This window comes from Centrocercus urophasianus, unplaced genomic scaffold, assembly GCF_019232065.1.
Source record: "Centrocercus urophasianus isolate 14NV4802_14NV808 unplaced genomic scaffold, USGS_Curo_1.0 seq_21, whole genome shotgun sequence".
Classification (NCBI taxonomy): domain Eukaryota; kingdom Metazoa; phylum Chordata; class Aves; order Galliformes; family Phasianidae; genus Centrocercus; species Centrocercus urophasianus.
In genome coordinates this window covers 863278-885599 of record NW_024884767.1, presented here as the reverse complement: position 1 = coordinate 885599, position 22322 = coordinate 863278, and the positions used below count along the sequence as shown (strand labels likewise).

Sequence of the window (22322 nt, the reverse complement as noted above, 5' to 3'; positions counted from 1 at the left end):
GTCCTTCTGCTCTTCGCATCTGTTGTCTGCATGGAAATAAATAGGAGATGTTACTTTTGGAGCAAACGACATAATTTTCCTGTGGTGTAACTTGATGAACTTTGTCAGCAGCTGCTAGGGATTCTGTCTGTGATTAAAACACTATCTGTTGGCCGTAAACAGAACAATCACTGCAGTCTATTAGAATCACAAAATTGCTCAGGTTGGAAAAGACCTTCAAGATGAAGTCCAACCACAACCTAACCATACTACCCTAATTCTGACAGCCCTGCACTAAATCGTGTCTCTGAGCAACAGAGCCAAACGGTTTTTAAAGTCATTCAGGGGTGACTGCTTGACCTCTGAAATTAGCCACTTCGGAGATTCCCCGGCCAGAACCGGGCAGCGACTGCCCGCGAGGTACAGGGAGGTATCGATCGATCCTTCATTCGTGGAACCCCGGGCGCCGGAGCAGTACGGCAGCTCTCGCGAGAGAGCGGCGGACGTGAAGTGGGCGTTGCCAGGGCAACTGCTCTGCATTCACGCGCTCTTCCTAGAAAAAGCCTCAGGGACGGGGAGGCGGAGTCGGGCAGTGAATCACGTTGGCTGTTCAGATAAGGACAAATGGTATGCCACTGACTGACACGACTAGACGGGGGAGGGTTGTCATCTCTCTGAAGCGGGTGATTTTTCAGGGCGAACTCCGAACGGATCAGCAAGCAGGTAGGGCACGTTGCCATATAAGGGAGGACTTAGCACTTAACAAGTCAATTAAAGGGTCGTTGCTCTCTGGATGCATCGAGGTGCAACCATGGTCACCACAAGTCTGCGAGCTGCTGTTAAAAGAGATGTGGGAGCTCAGTCTGAAAGCGCGAATGTCCGTGCCACATTTCAGGTCTCAGGCTGCAGAGAATGCCTGGCTCCGTCACTGCTGCAGGTGGGCAGCCGGTATACCAGCTGTTTGTGGTGTGAGCAGGTGGATGATCTGCTCAGCCTAGTGCTACAGCTAAAGGAGGAAGTAGAAAGGCTGAGGAGCATCCAGGTTTGTGGGAAGGGGATCGATTTGTGGGGTTGCACTTTGCCATCTCTACAGGAAGGGCGTGGGTGAGAAGCTCCTCAAGCAGAGGGAGGTCATCTGCTGTCTCATAGTCAGGTGGGAAGGGGCGACCTCAAAGATAGTGAGGGATGGAAACAAGTCCCTCTTGGGAGCAACAAGCAGGCTGCCCCTCAGCCTGTCTGCCTTCCCAGGTGCCCTTACATAACAGGTATGAAGCTCTGGACCTGGATGTTGGTGAAAGTCCACCTGTGCAGGAGAGGTTGCCAAAGGCTAGGCAGCCTCCTTCTAAGGTATGGATTTGAAGGATGAACTGTTCGGTGGGTTAAGAATTGTTTGGCTGGCCACAGCCAGTTGTGATCAATGGTTCTGTATCAGAGTGGAGGCCAGTCACAAGCAGTGCCCCTCAGAGGTCGGTCTTGGGACCAGTGCTCTTCAACGTCTTCATCAATGACATTTGTGAATATCTGGCTGTCAGAAAAGAAGAACTATATGTCCTACAGGACTGTGTTCAATGAGGAAGAGAATGCTCCTGGCAAGTCATGAGACTTTCTTCTTTTCTCTCTGCCTGGCAGTGTGTGGGTGTGCTCCCCAGCTGATTTGCCTTCAATTTTAGACTAAGGCCATTTTATTTGATTTATTAGCCTCAATTCCAATTATGTATTATAATGTGTTATCTTGCATTCTGATATCGTGTTTAGTAAATTAATTCATCTTCAGATCATTACTGCTGTTCTGTTCTTAGGCACTTTTTCCTACCCTTTTCCCTTTCCCTTTTCACGGGGCATTGCTCCATGGGTCCCCTTCCCCATTAGTTGCAGAACTGGGCTGAATCGCCCATACAATGTTGACACTCTTCCCTACACTCTCCTACACTTTTCCGTGCTGGTGGGCCTGTGGGCTTGCTGTCCTCCTGTCATGGACACAGATCTAGAGGTAACTCCATGACAGAGCTGTGGTTTCTTTCCAGAAATCTTCCTGTCCTGCTTCTCTCCAGGACATGTTTACTAAAGTCTCCTTCCCTTTTGCTCTTCATCATCTATTCATATACTCTATAAACCTTGTTTCATGTGCATTTCTTCCCAAGACTATTTGTAGAATTATAGAACATCCTGAGTTGAAAGGGACCCATAAGGATGACTGAGTCTAACTCCAGTTCAGTTAAGAGTATATCCCTGTGTATTATCTTTAGATTTTAAAGCATGAGCTTGTAGATATCCACATCAGCAAATGATGCTAAAGGAAGTAGAGGTATAAGGAATTTTGAAAATGCCATCTGTAGGAAGAGATAATGTAGAACATTAAGAAATCTGTGCAAAGGAATGGTTAGTTTGAATGTGTTATAGCATTTGTGCCTGAGAAGATCATGGACAGATCCTCCTGGATGGCATGCTTGATCATAATGCATGAGTGTGTGATCCGAGACAGCCAGCACAGCTTCTCCAGAGTACGGTCATGCCTAACCAATCTGGTGGCCTTCTATGATGGAGTGACCACAGTAGTGGTCAAAGGGAAGGCAGCCAGTGTCATTTACCTGGACTTGTGCAGGGTCTTTGCCATGGGCCCCCACCACATCTTTATCTTCAAGTTGGAGAGACGTAGATTTGATATGTGGAATTGGTTGGAAGGCTGCAGACAGAGGGTGGTAATCAATGTTCTGTGTCCAGGCGAAGGCCGGTAATAAGCAGCATCCCCCACTGGTCTGTCTTGGGATGGTGCTCTTTAACATCGATGACGGAATGGAATGCACCCTCTGATGGAATGGAGTGCACCTTCAGCAAGTTTGCTGATGACACCAAGCAGAGTGGTACAGTTGACACAATGAAAGGGGAACCTCATTCAGAGAGACCTCAACAGACTCGAAGGGTGGGCTCAGGTGAATCTAATGAGGTTCAGCAGAGCAAAGTGCAAGGTTTTGCACTTGGGCTGGAAGAATCTCAGGCATCCATATAGACTGGAAGGAGCAATCCTTGAGAGTAGTCTTACAGAGAAGGACCTGGGATCCTGGTGGAAAAACTCAACATGTGCCTGCAGTGTGCACTTGCAGCTTGGAAGGCCAATGGTATTCTGGGCTCCATCAGAAGAGGCAGCATGGACAGGGAGGTGATTTTCCCTCTCTACTCTGCCCTTGTGAGGCCCCATCTGGAGTACTGAAACCAGGACTGGGGCCCCCAGTACAAGGAAGACAGGGAATTGTTGGAGGGAAGAGTCATGAAGATGATCAGGGGACTGGAGCACCTCCCCTACAAAGACAGGCTGAGGGAGCAGGGCTTGTTCAGCCTGGAGAAAAGAAGGCTGCGGGGTGACCTCATTGCAGCCTTTCAGTACCTAAAGGGAGCCTGCAAACAGAAGGGGAATGAACTCTTTACCAGGGTAGATAACAGCAGGACAAGGGGAAATAGATTTAGGTTTAAGAAGGGAAGGTTTAGGTTGGATATAAGGGGAAAGTACTGTGAGAGTGGTGAAGTGCTGGAATAGGTTGCCCAGAGATGGTTATGGATGCCCCATACCTGGAGGCTAGATTGGATGGGGCCCTGGGCAGCCTGGTCTAATATTAGATATGGAAGTTGGAGGCCCTGCATACGGCAGGTGGGTTGGGGCTTGATGATCCTTGAGGTCCCTTCCCACCCAAGCCATTCTACAATTCTGTGATGCTATGATTTGAGTTGGTGATGGCTTTTCTTTATTTCAGAAATAAAACATTTACTTCATTTTGGTTGAGACTGGATAATTTACCGTATTCTGTACTTAAAAAGAATTTCTTTTGAACAACTTATATTTTTATATCTAATTTTCCAAAGATATGTAAGAAAAACTTTTGCTGCCGGTGCTAACAACATGCACTCACATTGTTACTGCCTCACACATGGACTTAATCTCTGTTTATGTTACAAATGCACTTTCAACTCTGAAACATTTGCTGATTTTCTGCTTTCCTTCATATACCACCTCTCAGATTCCCTGCTGAGCCTAACTTTTGCCTTGCTGCTCTGTAACTGCTTGTAATTTGATTTGCCTCTGACCCATGGCACATCACTAGTATCCTCCAAAACCCACATGCCTATGTGCTTTGACTGTATAAATTATTTTCTTCTGTGATTTTACATCTGCTCATTCAGATTACACCTGTTGGTAGATTTCAAGTGGCAGCTTTGTGAAATAATTGAACAAAAAGTTTCGTGTGATGCCTAAGCAGTCTACCGGGGACAACCGCAAAGTCTACCTATGTGGAGATACCTTGTTGTTTAAGACCTCACTTCAAGCAGGCAAACTAAAGCATCCTGGTGTTAAAATAAGACAAATCACTTGAGTGAAACCACTGTAATCTGCAGCCAAATTATTACTTTCACAAAGCAGATATTTTTGCTAACGCTTTCTATGAAAGCCTCACAAGAGTCAATTTCTAAACACATTTGAAAATAGAGTTTATGGTATACTGGCAAATGAAAGAATCGAACAACAGATAGTAAGAATTGATTCCTAATCTTTGATATATTATTTCTTCTATTACTATGTTTTAATTTCTGTCTTATGCTTTGATTTTGTTCATCAGCATCAGCAAAAATTGTGGGAGCTTTCATATACTACGTGCCTTCCATTTGCAACTGAACAAGCCTCTAGCTTCTAGCAGTTTACAGTCACTGAATTCACTATTCCTTAAGCCATCCAGCTTTTTGTTCCTGTAAGTAAGCAAATCTCAGTGTGGGAGAAAAATATAAGGCTTGGTATTTTTTTTTTCTCTTTGAGCTGCAGAACACTTTGGAAAAGGTGTAATTATATTGCCCATGAAGAACCATTACTGAAGTTACTATTAGAGGGAAGTTACTGTTAGAGGGATGATAATAGGCACCTGAGGACCTGACTCCATCTGGGACATACCTTGTCCTGTGAAACTTGTGGGAAAGTATATTTCTTATTATGGCCTCTATTGTTATTTATCACTCTCATAGTCTGCTTGTCCAGCTCTGTTTTAAAGCCAAAACAAGCGAGTTAAAGCATCATTGATAAATCCACTGCTAATATAAAGTAGATTTGACTTAGAGTCCTTCTGTACCACTACACTGAGATAATTCTGCAGTTAAATCTTTGAGATTTGACAACATAAGCTGAGCTCCCCTAATTATTTCATAAAATTTTACACTGCTGTTAAACTAGGACTCTGTATGAAGAAGGTAAAGTAGAAGGAAGGTAAGAAAGGATTAAGATGGAAAATATTGACACAAGAAAAAGTGTAAAAGCAGCTAGCTATTTTTATCAGATGAATAATTTATTCCCATTGTTATTTTTTATTCTCTTAATAGATATTAGCTTCATTAAAACTAATTAATATCTAGAAGGAAAGATATTTTTTACTTTGCTAATATTGTAAGGATTTAATTCTGAAGGTCAAAGATGTGAGACTGTCATTACCTCGAGAACACAGAATACAAGAAACAGGTTGGAGGGAGCAAGTTGTGGAATAGAGAAAAGTAGGGAGAAAGGAAAGAGAAGGAAAGGCTAAAGGACAGAAGAGAAGGAAGGACAAGGGAGGGAAGAGGAAAGGGAAGGGATGGGAAATGAATATTTGAACAGCAATAAAAATTCTGTCCAGAACTGAGTGTGTTACCTCAGTACTGACAGAGGTGAGGGTATCATTATTCAGCAGTACTATAAAAATGAAGGAGGATTCTAAGCATGACCTAAAGACTGGTTACTGAAAATACTTGCTTGTTGTTGCAAGGTTTTTAGGTACGTTTACTTTTATTCTCTCTAAATGAAAATCCTGTTATAATCTGAACATTTCACATAATGACCAGAAGGAATTTCAGTTAATATAACAATAACCAATGCCTGAACTGGAAATCCATTAAGTGAGGAGTTTGTTTATTCTAGGATAAAGTCGCTTCCTCTGAGAAACAAATTTCAAACTATTCCTTAGAATCACTGAAAATGATAAAATAATGTTAATGAAGATTAGGATCTTGCAGGTTAACAAGCACTTAGTCAAATAGGTTGTTGCTGCATGATGCTACTTTATTTCAGTTCATCTCCGTGAGCTGTCTCTGTTTTTTGGAACCAATCAGCAACAGTCAGCAATTTGAAGGAAAATAGTCTCAGTACTAATTCAACACAATAGAGTTCTATGCATAAATGCTGCACAATTCCTCCCATGCTCTTTATTCTGATGGGTTAATTGTATAGTTTTATGCAACACTGCCTAATATTGACTGAAACTGCAGCTGTTAAAAGAGAAGAAAAAGCAAAACAGGAACAGATAAATAATTTGTAGCTCCAGGATATTCTCTTCCACTGATAGATGCCAACGTTCTCTCATAATCTTCAGTGTTATAGGAGTTTCAGGTAGCACAGTGTGAATAAAATGAAAAAGACATTAATATTTTTAATGATCCTTCTTAAAACAATTATCCTTGAATGCTTCAGCATACACAAACAGTTCCAGGAAATTCCTAAAATATGTTGATGATAACTGTTTGGTATGCTTATTCAGGTAGCCAATTAAGAAAGATGTCGTCCTAGGTTTATTGTTTGTATACACAGAGGGTCTTGTGAGGCAAGTGGTGATTAGCAACCATCTTGGCCATAGGAGCCATGAAGCAGCTCAGTTTAAAATCTTTGGTGATAGGAAGCAAAATGTCAGCAAAACTTTAACTCTGAGTATTGAGAAGGCAGACCAGGTTGCTCAAGGAAATAGCAATGTGTCTTGGGAAACTGTTTCTGAAGGCATTGGAGTCCGTCAGTGCTGGTCACTTTTTAAGCACCGCCTCTTAAGGGCACAGGAAGAGGCAATTCCAAAAAGTAGAAAGGCATGCAGGCAAGGCAGAAAGCTGATGTGACTAAGGAGGGATCTTCTAGAGCTTAGGTGATAGAACAAAGTGTATGGCCACTGGAAGTGAGGTATGGTAACATGGGAGGACTACAGAGATGCCATTTACCATTACAGGGAGAAAAGTCATGTGGTTGAAGCTCAATTAGAGTTGAAGCTGGCCAATTCTGTGGGAGACAACAAAAAGTACTTTTCAGATATGCTAACAATGAACACAGGACCAAAACTAACATTGGTCCATTACCCTATGAGATTGGCCATCTCAAAAAGAGGGGTGCAGTCAAAGAGACATTCAGTGCCTTCTTCACCTCTGTCTTCAGCACTGATTATGGATCTTGGGGCCTCTAGAAGCCAGGAGCCACAGAACTGGGGCTATGGTAATAACAACCTTTTAGACCAGACTGAACATGTGTGGGATTTGCTGCTCCAGCTGGGTATCCGTAAGTCTGTAGAGCTTGATGGGATTCTTCCCAGGATGCTGAAAGAGCTGGCTGATGTCATTACAAGACATGTCTTAGTTATTTTTCAGTAGTCTTGAGAATCTGACAAGTCTCAGTTGACTGAAAGCTGGCAAATGCTGTCCCTAAGATATAATCTTAGTGAAGCTTTCAAAGCTTAACAAATTATTAGTCTCATACACAGGATCTGTACCAGCAAGGAATCTCTTGACATTAAGGTCTCTGCAGCAGGCGTAATATCAAGAGACATCCCTACTCAAGGGGAGATGCTGTTATGCAGCAAGCTGCTGTGCAGAATTGTTTCAAGGACTCCTGTGCTGCTCAATATTTATGTGGTAAGATGATTGACGCATGGTCATATTTCCTGGTGCATGCTCAGTTGGCCCTCAGCTGTTGAATAAGACATCTGTCAGTCAGTTCTTCCAGCGCTCAGTTTGTGTCAGTATTGTGATGGCTATCCACCTGAGCAAGGCTTTAGGTGCAGCAGACAGTGCTTTAACAAGGAAAGCCAGACTGAAGGAGGTGGCAGGGAAGCACACCATCACATGCTGCAAATTTTATGGTGATGTATATGAAAGAAAATCATGACTAACATATTCAGTTATATGCAATGCATTATTTAAAATATTGTTTCAAACATTTGCTTGCAGTTTTTAATTCACCTCTCTCCCTCTACAAATTGTCAGTCTCCTTAAGTGTGGTATGATTTCATGGCAGTTTTGCCCTTCAGATTATTCTTATGTAACCAACAGGAAACAACGGGTTTTCTTTGCTGGGCCATGTAATTAAAGGGGAAAAAATGCCTGCAGCATTATTTAAACAGGGAGATTTTTTTTTCTGAAGTCTTAAAGATGATTTTCCATAACCGTCCTATTAGTCTGTATGTGTCTGTTATATGTCTTAATTTGTGCCCTTTTGCTCAGCTGAGAAACTACAATAACTGAAACTACAATAACTGTGCATCAGTTCAAGATTTTGTTATTCCCCAAAACTCAGCAAAGGGTAAATATCCAGCTACAAATAGTGAAAATAGTTAAGGTATGAGGAAATGTTTGTTTGGATCTAAATTTACTGTCATCTGCAGATAGTTTATATAAGATTGAACCATCATGAAAGGCAGGAAGATCTCAGCGCTATGCAGGAATATGCACTAAATTCATTAAAGCTGTCCTATAGATAATGATAATGAAAGATCAACTTCTAAAAGATAATGTTTCCATGCCTATGTCAACGTCTCTTTTTTTTTTTTTTTTTTTTTTTTTTTCCAGAAGTCCCTTTACAGTTGGAGTTCCCCATTACCACTTTCATTGGATGTTTGTTCAAGTTTCAAGCCTTCTTAAGGTAGTCTGCTCTCAATAGGTTTGCTTTCTGCCCTCCTATGTATTTTTTTTCTCATTTTTGAATGACCTTGAATGCATAAAATTTAATTCTTTTCTTAGTAATCCCAGCTTACAGTAGAAACCATTCTGCTGTCAATGCAACTTTTATTATTGAGTTACAGATCAAATAAAAAAGAAATTGATAGGCATTGCTGCTGTCAGGAAAACAAACTGTGGCAGTTTTTAAATTTTATTAAAAATAGGAGTTGCAGAAAAAAATCCCAAATGCTCCTAAAACTGCATTAAAAGCCTTGAAAAGTACTGAAAAAAAAACAGGAATGTAACCAATGCTGGTTTCATGCTATGTGCTGTGATAATAACTCTTTCACTTACATTATAATCATATAAAGAGTTAGACTATAACAGCCAATTTTATAGTTCAGTGTGCATTGATTAGTTAATGTCATTTCAAGACTGTTAGTCACCAAGGATTTTGCCTGCAGTGGGGAAACTGCAAATATAGGGAGTAAGGATTGTTAGATTATTATACTATTATACCTTCCAATCAAGAGACTGAGTGGTGGAACAAATTTCACCCTATCTGCACAGAAACAGCAGAACAGGTACAGAATAAAAAATGCCAGTTAACATGCCTGTACTTAACAGTGAAGGAAATTTCATCAGTTATCATTATAGCTTCAGAAGTGCTACTCGAAACAAAGATAACCATTTTTTCCACTATGACTTAATACAGAGAACAGTGCCATAGTATGATGAGGTTAGCTGTGTATAAGAAGAACAACACAGAGAAGCTTCCAAGATACTGAAACAACACAGCTTTGCGTGTTCATGAAGTCTTCCCTGCTATTATTTTTTTCAATTACAGGTCTTCCAAGTAATTGCTACACATGGTTCAAGTATGAATATGCTTGAGGGACCATTTGGCAAACGTGATTTGTGTATGGCTACTTCCTTTTGGAGGTTAAGAGAGTTTTTGAATGTTGAAACAGTACGTTATTGGACAAACAACCTAAATGTCCTGAAACTTTCCCAAATATGATCAGTGTAGAAGTAAAAACGTAACCTTAGTGTCCTTAGAAAAATATTGTCCTTCAAGAGAGGAAATTACATTGCTTTCCAAGGCTTTTAAAGAATTTCTTTTGGGAACTCCAACATTTCTGTACACGTTATAAGAACATCGTTTACTTGTATTACAGTGTAAGTGAAACCCTGCATTTAGACTTGCAGCACTGAATTTGCAAATTTGTGTAAACTGTGTACAGTAGTTCCCACTCTTGTGTACAAGACCTCCCATCCATGTTCACCTTCTAATAAACCACAGTACATTAACTTTTTTTTCCCCAACTTTCTGTAATATTAGGATGGTGCTTGTATAGCCATGTTCTTAGTTTTTTATTGCTCAGTCTGTATTCATGAATGGTGCATTTCTGACTTGCCAACATTGAGACTGGAGAATTCAGTGGCAGGACTAATTTCTTCTACCTGCAACAACATCTGAGGTGCTCACCCAACAAAATGTCTCCTTCACGGAACCAGAAAAAGGAGCACTTACAAATGCTCCGTCCAATTACTGTCACTTGTGATACAGAAATGTTCAAGCAATTCTTGCATAAAGAAAGCCAGACACACTTGAATGCCACATTTTCTATAAAGCTTCTGCTGGTTCATGGCATTCGGCTGTCTGATCTTTGCTGTAGCCAGCCCTTATGCATTATGATTGTTTGAGGTGTGCCTGGGAGATCATCCTCTGTTGACTGTTTCTGAAATAGTGACTTGCTCATTTGCACATCTGCTTACGGGATCTGTGCTCCTACATTTATTTCCATTCTTTTGTCAAATATGCATTTATCATCCTTCAGAGAGAATAAGACCAGAATAATTGAGAGGCAGTGGCTAAAGAGATGCGTCTTTACTAATGCTGTAATTGCTTCATTTCTGCCATGTGGCTGCTCATGGACAATTCTAATGATCTGCGTCGTTTATGAGACAATTACATCATCTTTTGAAGCACTGCAAGAAATGCTGTTTTATCTATAGTCCAATTGACTCTGAATATTCCTGTGCTGTTTACAGAGGAGTCAGGTTGAAAAACCTGATCCCTGACCACTGACTGCTGTGATACAACTGCAGATAATGAATGATATAATGCTTGTCCTGAAGAGTTTCCAAGTAGTTAGGAGAGTTTCCAACAGTTAGGACTGTTTTCCCAAAGAACCTTTAATTTGTATGTAAAAATCCCCACTGTTACTCTCTTTTCTGTTTGCTAAGACTGAAAATCCCAGAGGTTCTGATTCTTTAAAAGTTAACTAAGAAAGTGTGTGCACAGTGTCTCAAAGCCAGAGGCGTCAGGACATGTCTGTGCTGGGTCGTAACAACATTTTTTTAGGAGCAAACTTGGAGCAATGCAAATACTAATTTTCTAAATCTTGATGACATCTTTATTTCTTTACCAATTTATTTTCCTTTACAGTTGTCCTTGTGGAGAATGTTTACATCACTACAAGTTTAATATATATGGAATATTGAAATAGCAGTTTCTACCAATTCCCTTTTCAGTACTCGTTTTTTTCCTTTCTTTGTACGTTTCTCATCACAGCTTATCTCACCAGGCTTTCTCTGGTTATCTTATAATAAATTCTCAAGGAAGAATGGTTTTAAACTAAAAAGAGGAGATTTAGGTGAGATATGAGGAGGAAATTTTTACTCAGAGGCTGGTGTGGCACTGGTACAGGCTGTCCAGAAAAGCTGTGGATGCCACATACCTGAAAGTGTTCAAGGTTGGATGGGACCCTGGGCAGCCTGATCTGACAGGCAGCAATCTGTCTGTGGCAGGAGGTTGGAACTGGATGATCTTCAGGGTCCCTTCCAACCTAAACCATTCTGTAAATCTATGATTCTATGATAGATGCATGAACATTTGGTTCAGTCTAGGGTGTTGGGTTTTTTTGTTTGTTGTTTTTGTACAAATAAAATCAGAAATTCGTATACTCCAAAACCAACACCTAAGGCATGTAAATATCATTCAGAAGATCAGATCTGTACTAATGTCACTGACACATGAAGTCATTTGGGTTATGAGGTGTTGTGCCCATGGCATTAACTCCATTAAAAAAATTTGAAAAAATACCCCCATTTAAAAGTGAGATTCTGTTAGAAAGACATTAGTGAGATAAAGTAAGGTTTATTTATTTGTTTTTCTTAGTTTTTGTCTTTTTGTTTCTTTTCAGCATCTCTACTTCATTCTGTCTTATGAGAGGCTCTGGTGCAGCAGAGTCAGTTCTGCAGTATTAGGCCACAGCCAGTTAAGTTCCTGTGAACGGTGGAAAGCCATTGTGAAGAGTTTCTGCACTGCAAAGCAGAGAATGAAATAGTATAAACTTTAAAATGAAGAAATGGAGGCACTGCTATGAAAAGGTACCATATCAACCACTCTCTCTCACACACACACAAAAGGGGGAATTAAAAAAAAATGGGAGTCCATTTTTGCTTATCGCATCTTGTTTTTCAGAGTTCAGCCTAAATTGATTGACTCAGTAAAAAGCCTCCTGTAGAAAGTCTCTGACTGCTGCTTCCACCACAACCTACACAAACATAGTAGCCTTTCTTGGAAAGCTCTTCTGCTTCAGTTCCTCACCAGCTGCTACTGCCTTGCCATGGAGGGCTAGATGTGATGCGGAACTGCAATCAGAAGGAAAGACTTGTAGTAAAGCATTAAAAAGAATGTGTAATGCAGTATTTCTTGAGAAATCTGTTCCAGCTCTTTTAAAGGCATGACAATTCTGAGATTCTGTTCATCCAGGCCTTATCATCTGCAGAAATGGGCAATGCCTTTGAAGGAAGAAGTGACTAGAATTTGTCCCCCTCGTTATAATTCGCTCAGTAGTTTCAAAGCAGCTACTGGCATTCATGACTTATATGCATTCAGCCTCAACAGGATTGATATCTGATACCGTAAATTACTTTATCTAGCTTATCGCCATTAGTGAACTTGGATGAACTTTTGTCATTGCAAAGGATTTAAGGGTTCACACTTCAACTCAATACTGTGTAATAGCTGCTGTGGATTGTTCTTTTTTTGTTTTCCGGCCTTATTTTGGTCCTTTATTTCATTACATGTAGTCAAATGCTTACAAAAAGATATATTCAGCAACATCTTCTTTGATTCCTGTTCTCTCATTTTTTTACCCCTGTATCTACAGGTATCCTTAGGCGATATTTCAGAAAGAAAATGTTTTTGTTTGTTTGTTTTTCTGGGGCAAAGATATAGAAAATGATAGTAATTGTTGTTCACTTTTACATTTCATAGATGAAAATTATTACATCTATTAAAATCAGATATATTTTGACTCAGAATGTTTGAAGAAGAAATGGAGAAGAAGTATTACACAATATTAGGTTAATTGATCCCTCTGAGTGTTCTGGCTTATGACTTTGCTATGCTCTCAGAACCGCTCAACTATTCAGCCAGTAATTTAAGTGTCAGCAATGGATGAAGTAGAAGTCTTGGTCCAGCAGCGTTTCACAGCAAATGAGCAAGTCTAATTTAGAAGCAGCTTTCCCTCTCATGTCTTTAAAAAAGGTAGGCAAAATAACTCAATTATTGGTTGGCTTAGTTCTGATAGGCTGCCACAAACTGCCTGTCTTGTAAGAACTGGAACCATTCAAGCACAGTCACAAATCAGGCCATCAGGAAATGAAACACATTCACTGTAGCAATCTTATTTAGCTTCATAGAGATCTAAGAAACAAAAAATTGAATCCAAGTTGGAAAAGACCTTCAAGATCATGAGGTCCAGCCACTACCTGACCATGACTAAACCACATTCCTTAGTGACACATCTACACATCTTTTAAATACTTCCAGGAATGGGGACTCCATTGTTTGCCTGGACAGTCCATTCCAATGCTAAACTTAATCATAAAGAAAAATAAGTCTTGCATTGACTACTTCAGCTGCTCCTCAGGACACACGTATTTGGAGTGCTTAAGACTAGAGAGACCTGTTCCTTTGTTATAAGTGTCACATCTGTGTATTCTCACTGCCACGGGATCAACCTCTTTCCTTGATTCTGATTGAAAGCACACTTCTGAAATTAAGGAGGCATATTTTTAAGTAGTCTTTGTCCTACCTGTTTAAAAATTTTTTTAAGTACTGCCACCATCTGAGATGTGTCATCTGTGAGATAGAAAAGAAAACCAACGCTTATTTTTTTCCTGACATCAGAAAATCAGCGAAGATCTGAGATGCAAGAAGATACAGCTTCTGGGAATATCAGAATATATACTGAAATGCTGAAGCCCAGATGGGAAGTAGTTTTTCTTACCTTTCTTTCAAGTCTGAGAAAAAAGAGAAAAACCTTTCAAGATCAAAAAGATCAAAAGGCAAAAAAAACTTCTGAGATGTCTTTCTTGTTGCTATGATCAATTATGTTATATGCATCTTTTCCTAAATCCTCCTCTCACTGGCAAAAAGATATCTGAAAAACTGCTGCTGTGTAATTGGGAGTCAATCACACAACGTTAATAGACAAATTTTGGAAAAGTGTGAGAAGCAGCACTGTTCTACTGTAACTTTATTTACTGGATTGTAATCTTTGACAGTGCTGTCGGCCAACGTCTGACTCTTCGCAGACTGATCTGTCCCATTAATTCTGCAGGCTCATCATCTTTTTGTATAGTGGCATGGAAAACCAAGTAATAAGCAGTGCACATGTGGCATTTGTTGTTAAGAATGGAGTCACTACAGCTGTTGTCTTTCACTTTGACAAACATACAGCCCTTGTGCTTATAAGTCTGAAGTGAAAAACCTGCAGCCCATTATCAGAGTGATGTTAGATGTAACAAGTTGACATCCCAATTGAAACCATCACCTGTGAGCTCCTACCAGATTTGCTTTTTTAGATGATTGGGAAATTATTGTGTGTTCAGTAAAAGAGCTCAGAGTTTCTCTACTGAAGCATCCAAAGGTTACTGTTTTTTTTTTTTAAAGTAATCAGAGGAATTGAAGTGTTTTTCAGCCTGTTTCCAGTCAGCCTCTTCGTTTTCCAACCTTTTCTATTAGTGGAATTGGTACCAAAGTGGTATTTAAGGTTTGTAATTGACAAGGAAATATCCTTCTACATTCTTCTTTCATTATCGTCAAAATAACGTCTGAAGAAAAATACTAAACCAGAAATTCATCAAGCTGAGGTATGCCACTGTCTTTTGTGATCCCAGCACCAATTTATAGATTCAAGCACTGAGCCCTGAGTCACGAAGATCAGCAGGCGGAGCTAATAACAGCTCTGTCTGGGTTCTGGAACCTCCACATACCTTTGCACAATGGTCTAACAAATGCTGATCAGTGATGAGCACTAACATCTCTCCTGTCAAGGTCTGTCTGTGCTGATATGAGCTTCTATCCTGGGGGAAAAACTCCAAGATCCACAACTAGGTTTTCAAAGTCTCTGTGTGGCAAAAGAGCATCTAGATGTAATTAAAGGCCTGAAAACTCCCTAAAGTCTGTCAGAGCAACATCAATAACAAGAAAAAAGCTCTCAATCAGGCATCTGGAAATGAACCTGCTACAAAGCTGCCACAGATTTTGTAATAAATCACCTATCCTTATGGGGGTCAGGAAGAAGTAAACAAAACATAAAAAAATAGGCTGCCATCTTTCAGGTACTAGACTTGCAGCTGTTCAAATTGCAGGTTTTTTTTTTTTTTTTTTTTTATCATGAAGGATGGACCCTGTGGTATACAGCCATGCTGGGGCAGTGCTTTGGGAGCTGCAGCCTGTGGGAAGCCCATATGGGATCATTTCAGGAAGGATGGCATTCGCGGGAAGGACCCATGTGGAGCAGGGGCAGACAGTGACGATGGAGGAGTGGATGAGAGAAAGCACTTTGGGCTTACCACAGACCCTGAACCCGGTTTCTTTGCACTGCTCAGGGGTAGGAAGTAAAGGCTGCAGATAGGAGAAAGTGTTTTTAGTTTGCTTTTAATTTTGACTGCTCTAGTCTGTTATTGGTAGATGATGAATTGTATTAAATTCCCTACACTGCGTGTTTTGCCGTGATAGTAACTGACAAACGATCTCCCCATCCTCATCTCAACCTGTTAGCCGATTTTTTCATCATATTTTCTTCCCCTGTTCATCTGAGGAGTGGGAGTGGGAAAGCAGCATGATGGAGTTCAGCTGCCCCATCAGTGAAACCACCACACCTACTCTGAATTTCTTACCCACTGAGCAGTTTTGACCCCAATTATTGTCCATTATTTAACCAGAAGAGCAAGGAGAAAGAAAAAGAAGGGAACTCCTATATCCTGTCTCTATAGCAATGCAAGACAACCAGCACTGCTAAAGCACACTGCAGCATCTGCACATAAGCACAGCAGTAGCAGCAACAGTTTATTAAACTGAATTAAAGTCATGTTGCCAGATGGTCTTATGGAACAATATTGAAAAAATTGCTGGAATCAAGTTATTTTGCCACTCTCTTCGCTGACAAAATACTGCAGGACAAGGGCAGAAACTGGAACACAGGAAGTTCCATGTAAAACAAAGCTTCTTTACTGTGAGGGTGACAAAGCCTGGGAATAATTTCCCTACAGTTTTCCCTACAGTGCCCAAACACAGGCTGAATCACCAACAGCTAATCTCTGAATATGAATATAAACATCTGTACAAGGAACTTTTTGCTAGTATGCCAAAACCAAGATTATGTATCATGCTTCAGAGAGAAATGAACTGTAACTACTTGTAATGAGCACAGTGCTTCAGGAAAAGTGGATAATTCTTCACCTAAACATAAATATAAGAGGTCAGCCTTTTTGTTTGAATAACATATTGACTTTGTATACAGTATTAATTTCTAACATTTTTATTGTTAGCGTGTGCTAGCTCTAGTCTTTGTTTTGCAAGAAAAATAGAGCAGTAAGGACAAATGAAAACACAAGTTCAAGGAGCTATCCAAGTGATGTCCAGCTGTTTTCCAGATAACAGAAAAACCAAATACCTTAGTTGACACAAAAAGACAAGAAAGTTAGTCCTAATTCAAGTAAAGAGTATCTTCCTTACGTTCTATTATATGTTGTGTGAAATAATATCTTCAGTTCTATACGATTTACTGCCATGTAAGGCACAGCATGTACCCCAAACCACAGAGTCTATCACTTAACTGTTTAATTAAGCCCACATTATTAGGAGCAGTCCTAACATACTTTTTTTTCCTAAAATACCTAACAAAAATTATGATTACATAGGACAAAGTATTTTTTTATTCCTCATCTAATTTATACAAACGTTTTAACGTTTGTGGATAGGAAGTTATACATTTGAATTTATATACAGCTTTTATTTTTAATAATCAAAACAGTATTTTTGTAATGCTTTTGATAAGACTGAAATCTGAGATTTATATTAAATATAAATACTTTCTGGCAGATTTTTGTTCAGAGTTTGTTCTTATAAAAAATATTTGCATTTGTTTAAACTCCATTCCACACTTTTTGAAAAGTTGCATCTCTGCATCTCTTTAGTAAATGATTGAATACATTTTCAGGAAACACTTTTTATCTCGTATTTTAGGCTCTGAGTAGCGGAATGCTTCTTCCTAAGTTCCATCACACAGTTAACATTAGGAATCACTTGGATTTATATTAAAGTGTATTAGATGAAGATGGACTCAAAGGCTTTTTGGTCTTTATGCACGCATTCTTTCACACCTCTAATGAGCATTGCTATGCTCCAGAATCTATTGCTCAAGTTTAACATATAGGTACTGCATTATTATAAAAAATGTAATTTTATTCCAGAAACTTTAGCTCTATTAAAAAAAAAAAAAAATTAATTTTACTCGATTCTACTCCTAAAATACATTTTCTATGAAGCAAATTCATATTCTAAGACTATGAAAAAGTCATGCTTGTGCTTAAAGTTACTGGAAATCAGTCACTATAATAGCAACTTCCTGCTGAGCTGTTCAGTATCTTGGGAGTTGGGTTTGAGAAAGGTCTAGCTGTTGTGTGTAAAATACGATTTCAGAGTGCTGTAAATATGTTAATTTCCAATTAAAGTTGGAAAGCATTTCAGCATGATGTAACAATATTTTTAGAGCAATAAGGACACATCAGCATTGCCAAAGTTTCAGCCTGACAGCTCAGTAGATGCATTTTTTTCTGCATTGCAAATCATCTATCAAATGGTCCTCTAAGATTTATAGAAATAAGTATTAATAGCTTTTAATTCCTGTTTTCTGCTTCACACTCCAGACATGCCGGTAGCCTCAAAAAGACCAAAAAGAAAATTTGACTCATTCTGAATTTCAGGAATGACTTTGAGATAGTTGTAGTTGTTACAAACTTAAACTTAGCTTCAATCAAACTAGATATATACATGGGACTTAGAAAATGACAGACAGCAAGGCACATCAAACGTAGACAAAGCCAGGATTCGGCCCTGGGCAGCTTGATCTTGTGGGTGGCAGTCACCCCATGGCAGGGGTGGGGACTGGGAGGTCCCTTCTGACCAAACCATTCTGTGATTGAATGATTCTATGTGAGCTCCAAATGAGAATTAGAAACAAGGAAACAGCAAGACACATTAATATTCTTATCAAAGCACCATCTGGCCAGGTATCTTCTCTCTGAAAATTCATACACAGAATGCCCAAGCATGAGATAGGGGAAAAGACATAATTGTGCAAAACAAGCTCATGGCTGTTGCTGTTGTGCTTCTAAAGTCATCAATGGAATTTGCTTCCACAAATTTGTCTGGCTAAGTAAGTTTTTAACATGTACAACCCATACAACCTGCAGAACTACACACAGTGGGTGAAAAAAAAAGTGATTTCCATTCGTTCATGGAATCATAGAATGATTTGGGTTGGAAGGGACCTTTATGATCATTTAGTTCCGATACCTCTGTTATAGGCAGGGACATCTCCCTCTAGACCAGGTTGCTTAAACTGGTCTGGCCGTGACCATCTCCTGAGAGGGGGCATCCACAGCCTCACTGGGCAACCTGTTCCAGTGTCTCACTACCCTCACTGTGAAGGATTTCTTCCTAACACCTTGCCTAGATGCCCCCTCTTCTGTTTCCCCTTGTCCAGTCCCTGCATGCCCTTATCAAAAGTTCCTCCTCAGCTTTCCTGTAGGCCCCCTTCAGGTATTGAAAGGCAGTGTTAAGGTCTCCTCAGAGCCTTTTCTTCTCCAGGCTGACGACCCGGACCCTCCCCTGCACCTGCTCCATCAGCTCCATGTCCTTGACAGAATTGGATGTAGTACTCCAGGTGAGGTCTCATGATAGCAGAGCAGCCAGGCAGAATCACCTCCCTCGACCTGCTGGTCACGCTTCTCTTGATGCAACCCAGGATACAGTTGGCCTTCTGGGCTGCATGTGCACCCTGCCTGCTCATGTTGAGTCTTTCCATCAACAAATACTTCCAAATCCTTTTCAGGGCTGCTCTCAAGCCATTCTCCACCCAGCTTATATCTGTACTTGGAATTGCTCTGACCGAGATGCAGGACCTTGCACTTGGCCTTGTAGAGCTTCTTGAGATTGGCATGGACCAACCTCTCAAGCCTGTCCAGGTCCTTCTGGATAGCATCCCTTCCCTCTAGCATGTCAACTGCACCACTTAACTTGGTGTCATCAGCACTCAATCCCACTGTCCATGCCAGCTACAAAGATGTTAAATAATACCCGTCTCAACACAGATTCTGAGGAATGCCACTTATCACTGTTCTCCACTTGGACACTGAGTTGATCACAACTCTCTGAGTGCGACCATCCAGCCAATTCCAATTTGTGTTGAACACCATGCCCACTTTTTCAGCTTAGTGTCCTGACTCTTCCACTAGGACTATTTTTGAATGTGGCCATGCCTGATGGCATCTTTAGGCTCAGAAAAGCAGTGTGATCCCTCATCTCACCAATCCTTTTTGCACAGTCCTGTGAACATCTGCAGGGGTTGGAAAGATGTGAATGCTGTCTTTTGCACAACATGTGTTTCAGAATTAGTACCATTTGAGAAAGGCAATGTGCAAGTTTTCTGGTGGTGTCCATCTGCAATCTGTGGTGATTCTGGATCACATTAGTTCTCCTGTAGGCATGATCATTATTTAAAAGCTTCAGAGAAGAAAAAATTAAGTAAAAGTAAGATTTTTTTTTCATATATTTTCATCAATTACCTCTTAGCATGATGTCCTGTAAAAATCTTTTACTTGTCAATCTTTCATCTGAAACGCTCTTGTCAGTTGTGTTGTGTGGAAAATAGAAAATTGCTAGAAAAAGAGTCAGGCTTTCAGGATTTGAGGCAGCAGGTTGAGATCAAGCTGAATGTAAGCTTTTTTTTTTATTTACAATGCACTTCAGGCTAGATCCCCAGCAGTTGTTATAGTGTGTTTCCTCTCAACCCAGTAGGCAGAGTTAATTCTACTGCAACTAAGAATCCACCCAGGACTCAAAAAATTCCTAATCTACATTCTTACTCATAGTGACATAGATATTAAGAGAACCTCAGAGTGACTCAAGTGCTGATGTGTAAATCATCTCTGTGCAACCACATCAAAGCTTTAGAGACAAATATTAATCACTTTCTTTAAATTTGCACGTTAGAGCCGTACCAAAACAATGTCACACGCTTCGAACCACCAAGATTCCTTTCTTTTCTGCACTTGTGCTATAAGGACTGTCAAAGCAATTTCACATTTTTGTTTAACTTTTTTTAAAAAATATATTATTTTTGGATGTATGCTGTCTTTCTATTTAAAATGAATATCATTGCGTATGACAACATTAAGAATTTTACCGGTACAAGTCTATAAATCCCTATGTTGATTCACTTGTTTTTTTTCTGCTCTGGTTAATACTAATGAGCCTTAGAAATGACTTTACTGCTATATTTATGTCCAAAGGTTTGTGAAAATATGCGCACCACAGAAGCCTGCTGATTTTAGGAAATGAGAAATACTGAAGAGCTTCTACTAAGAAAAGTACTTTATGTTGGTATTAATATTGGTCCCATATTAATATGCAGAAAAAGAAAGCCATGTCAAATACCTCTTTACATAAATACTATTTTTTTCCCCTTTTTATTGCTCATGATCAGATCCTGAGTTCAGATTGTTCTTCCACTGGTGGTGTGCTAAATTCATAAAATAAAGCAATGTATTCTGCTAATTCAGAATGTATCATCCTATGTGTTGCCAACTGTCTATGAGGTACACTCAGGTACTTGGTACTTAGTAGTACTGCAGTATAACAATTTGCAGGATTTATTTTCAAATTGCAGGGTTTAGTTTGGTTTAGTTTGGTTTGGTTTTTTTTCAGTGTCTGAAAATCCAGAGGTAAAAATAAGTCTAATGATCATCAAAGTATCACATCTGACTTTTGTTGCATTCACAACTGGAGCAAAAAACAAAAAAATAAAGGAATGTACAAGTGGCAGTTCAGTAGAGCTCCAACACAAAACATGCAGCAGATTAATTTCTGAAGCAAGAGGTCAGAAGAATTCAGCTCATTGTGAGTACAGATGAGTTGTCCTGTAAACTACAATTAGCAGTAAAGTACCTCTAGGTCACTTGAACAGTTCACTGATCCTTGAAATAAAACCTATTTTCTGCCTTGCAGTTTGTTTACATTTTTCTGCAGCATGGGCTGGACTTTGCAGGAGACTTCACTGCTGTTTAAGTCTCCTATTCTGAAATCCCAGAAAACACTTTCAACTCTCTCTCTTTTTTTTTTTAGTAGACTGAGCAAGACTGGAGACATGTGTTAACCCTGTCATTTATTCAGGTGAGCAAATCTTTTCATACCTGTCTGCTATGGTAGGGAGACAGAGGATGTGATTCTTATGAAAACCAAGCTCTACCTCAGCTTGTCTGAGGGACTATACTCATTAGGAGTGCTCACAGACTGTGGAATAGATGAGGAACTGAAGACATCTTGATAATCTTGTCCTTGTGATTCCTCCTGGGACAGAAGTGTCTGTAGGGTCTGCTCTTCACATAATATCCCTTTTCAGCACTATGGAGTCGCTCCACTTCAGATGTACTCTTGAGGCTGAGCCTGAACCTCTTCTCAGCATATGCCTCTGATTTCCTTTTTTTTCTTTTTCTTTACATTTTAAATAACCTTAATAAGTAGCTTTCCTGGGTTTGAATTACATTGCAGCATTTTACAACTAAATTACAGTTCCTCAAAAATACAATGACCCACTGAATATTGATTTTTACCTTTTCCTATGTACAAAAAAACAGGAAAAAAGTACTGCCAACATAAAATACATTCAACTTTCTGCAGCTAAATATGTTCAAATGGGGTTTATTAAAATATCGTAATTATGCTTTGTATTCCAATGAACTTGTGAGTATTTAAAGACTCTAGGAAAAACAGCAACATTATTTTCCTAATTTAAAGGCTAGGAACATCCACTAGTTCTTCAACAGTATCTAATGATGAACATAGGAGATGAAGACACACAGAGGCATTGCTTAGTTTTTACTTCCTTTCCCTTATATGCAGACTTGTTAGGTGTATAACTGCACAGACATGAGCTATATTTTCTGCAATTGCACTATCAGAGAAAAATCAGAGGGCCCCCTCAGCTTCAGATCTGTGCTGAGTTGGTAGGCTATCCAGCACAGCTTGCTTTATGGCAGTGAACCAGAGAGTCCTGCAGGGT

The 22322-nt window shown here is 39.8% G+C and overlaps 1 protein-coding gene across 1 annotated transcript in view; it reads left to right on the top strand.

Annotated features, from left to right (window-relative positions):
* The window catches only part of LOC122162456, a 24050-nt gene extending 11990 nt beyond the window's left edge, over positions 1–12060 (top strand). Inside the window, exons 2-6 of the mRNA XM_042822757.1 lie at positions 352–489; positions 632–702; positions 4587–4715; positions 8584–8656; positions 11883–12060. Coding sequence (XP_042678691.1) covers positions 352–489; positions 632–702; positions 4587–4715; positions 8584–8656; positions 11883–12026 — 555 coding nt within the window. The 3' untranslated portion in view covers positions 12027–12060. The remainder of the gene's footprint in view (positions 1–351; positions 490–631; positions 703–4586; positions 4716–8583; positions 8657–11882) is intronic.
* The last annotated feature ends 10262 nt before the right edge of the window (positions 12061–22322 follow it).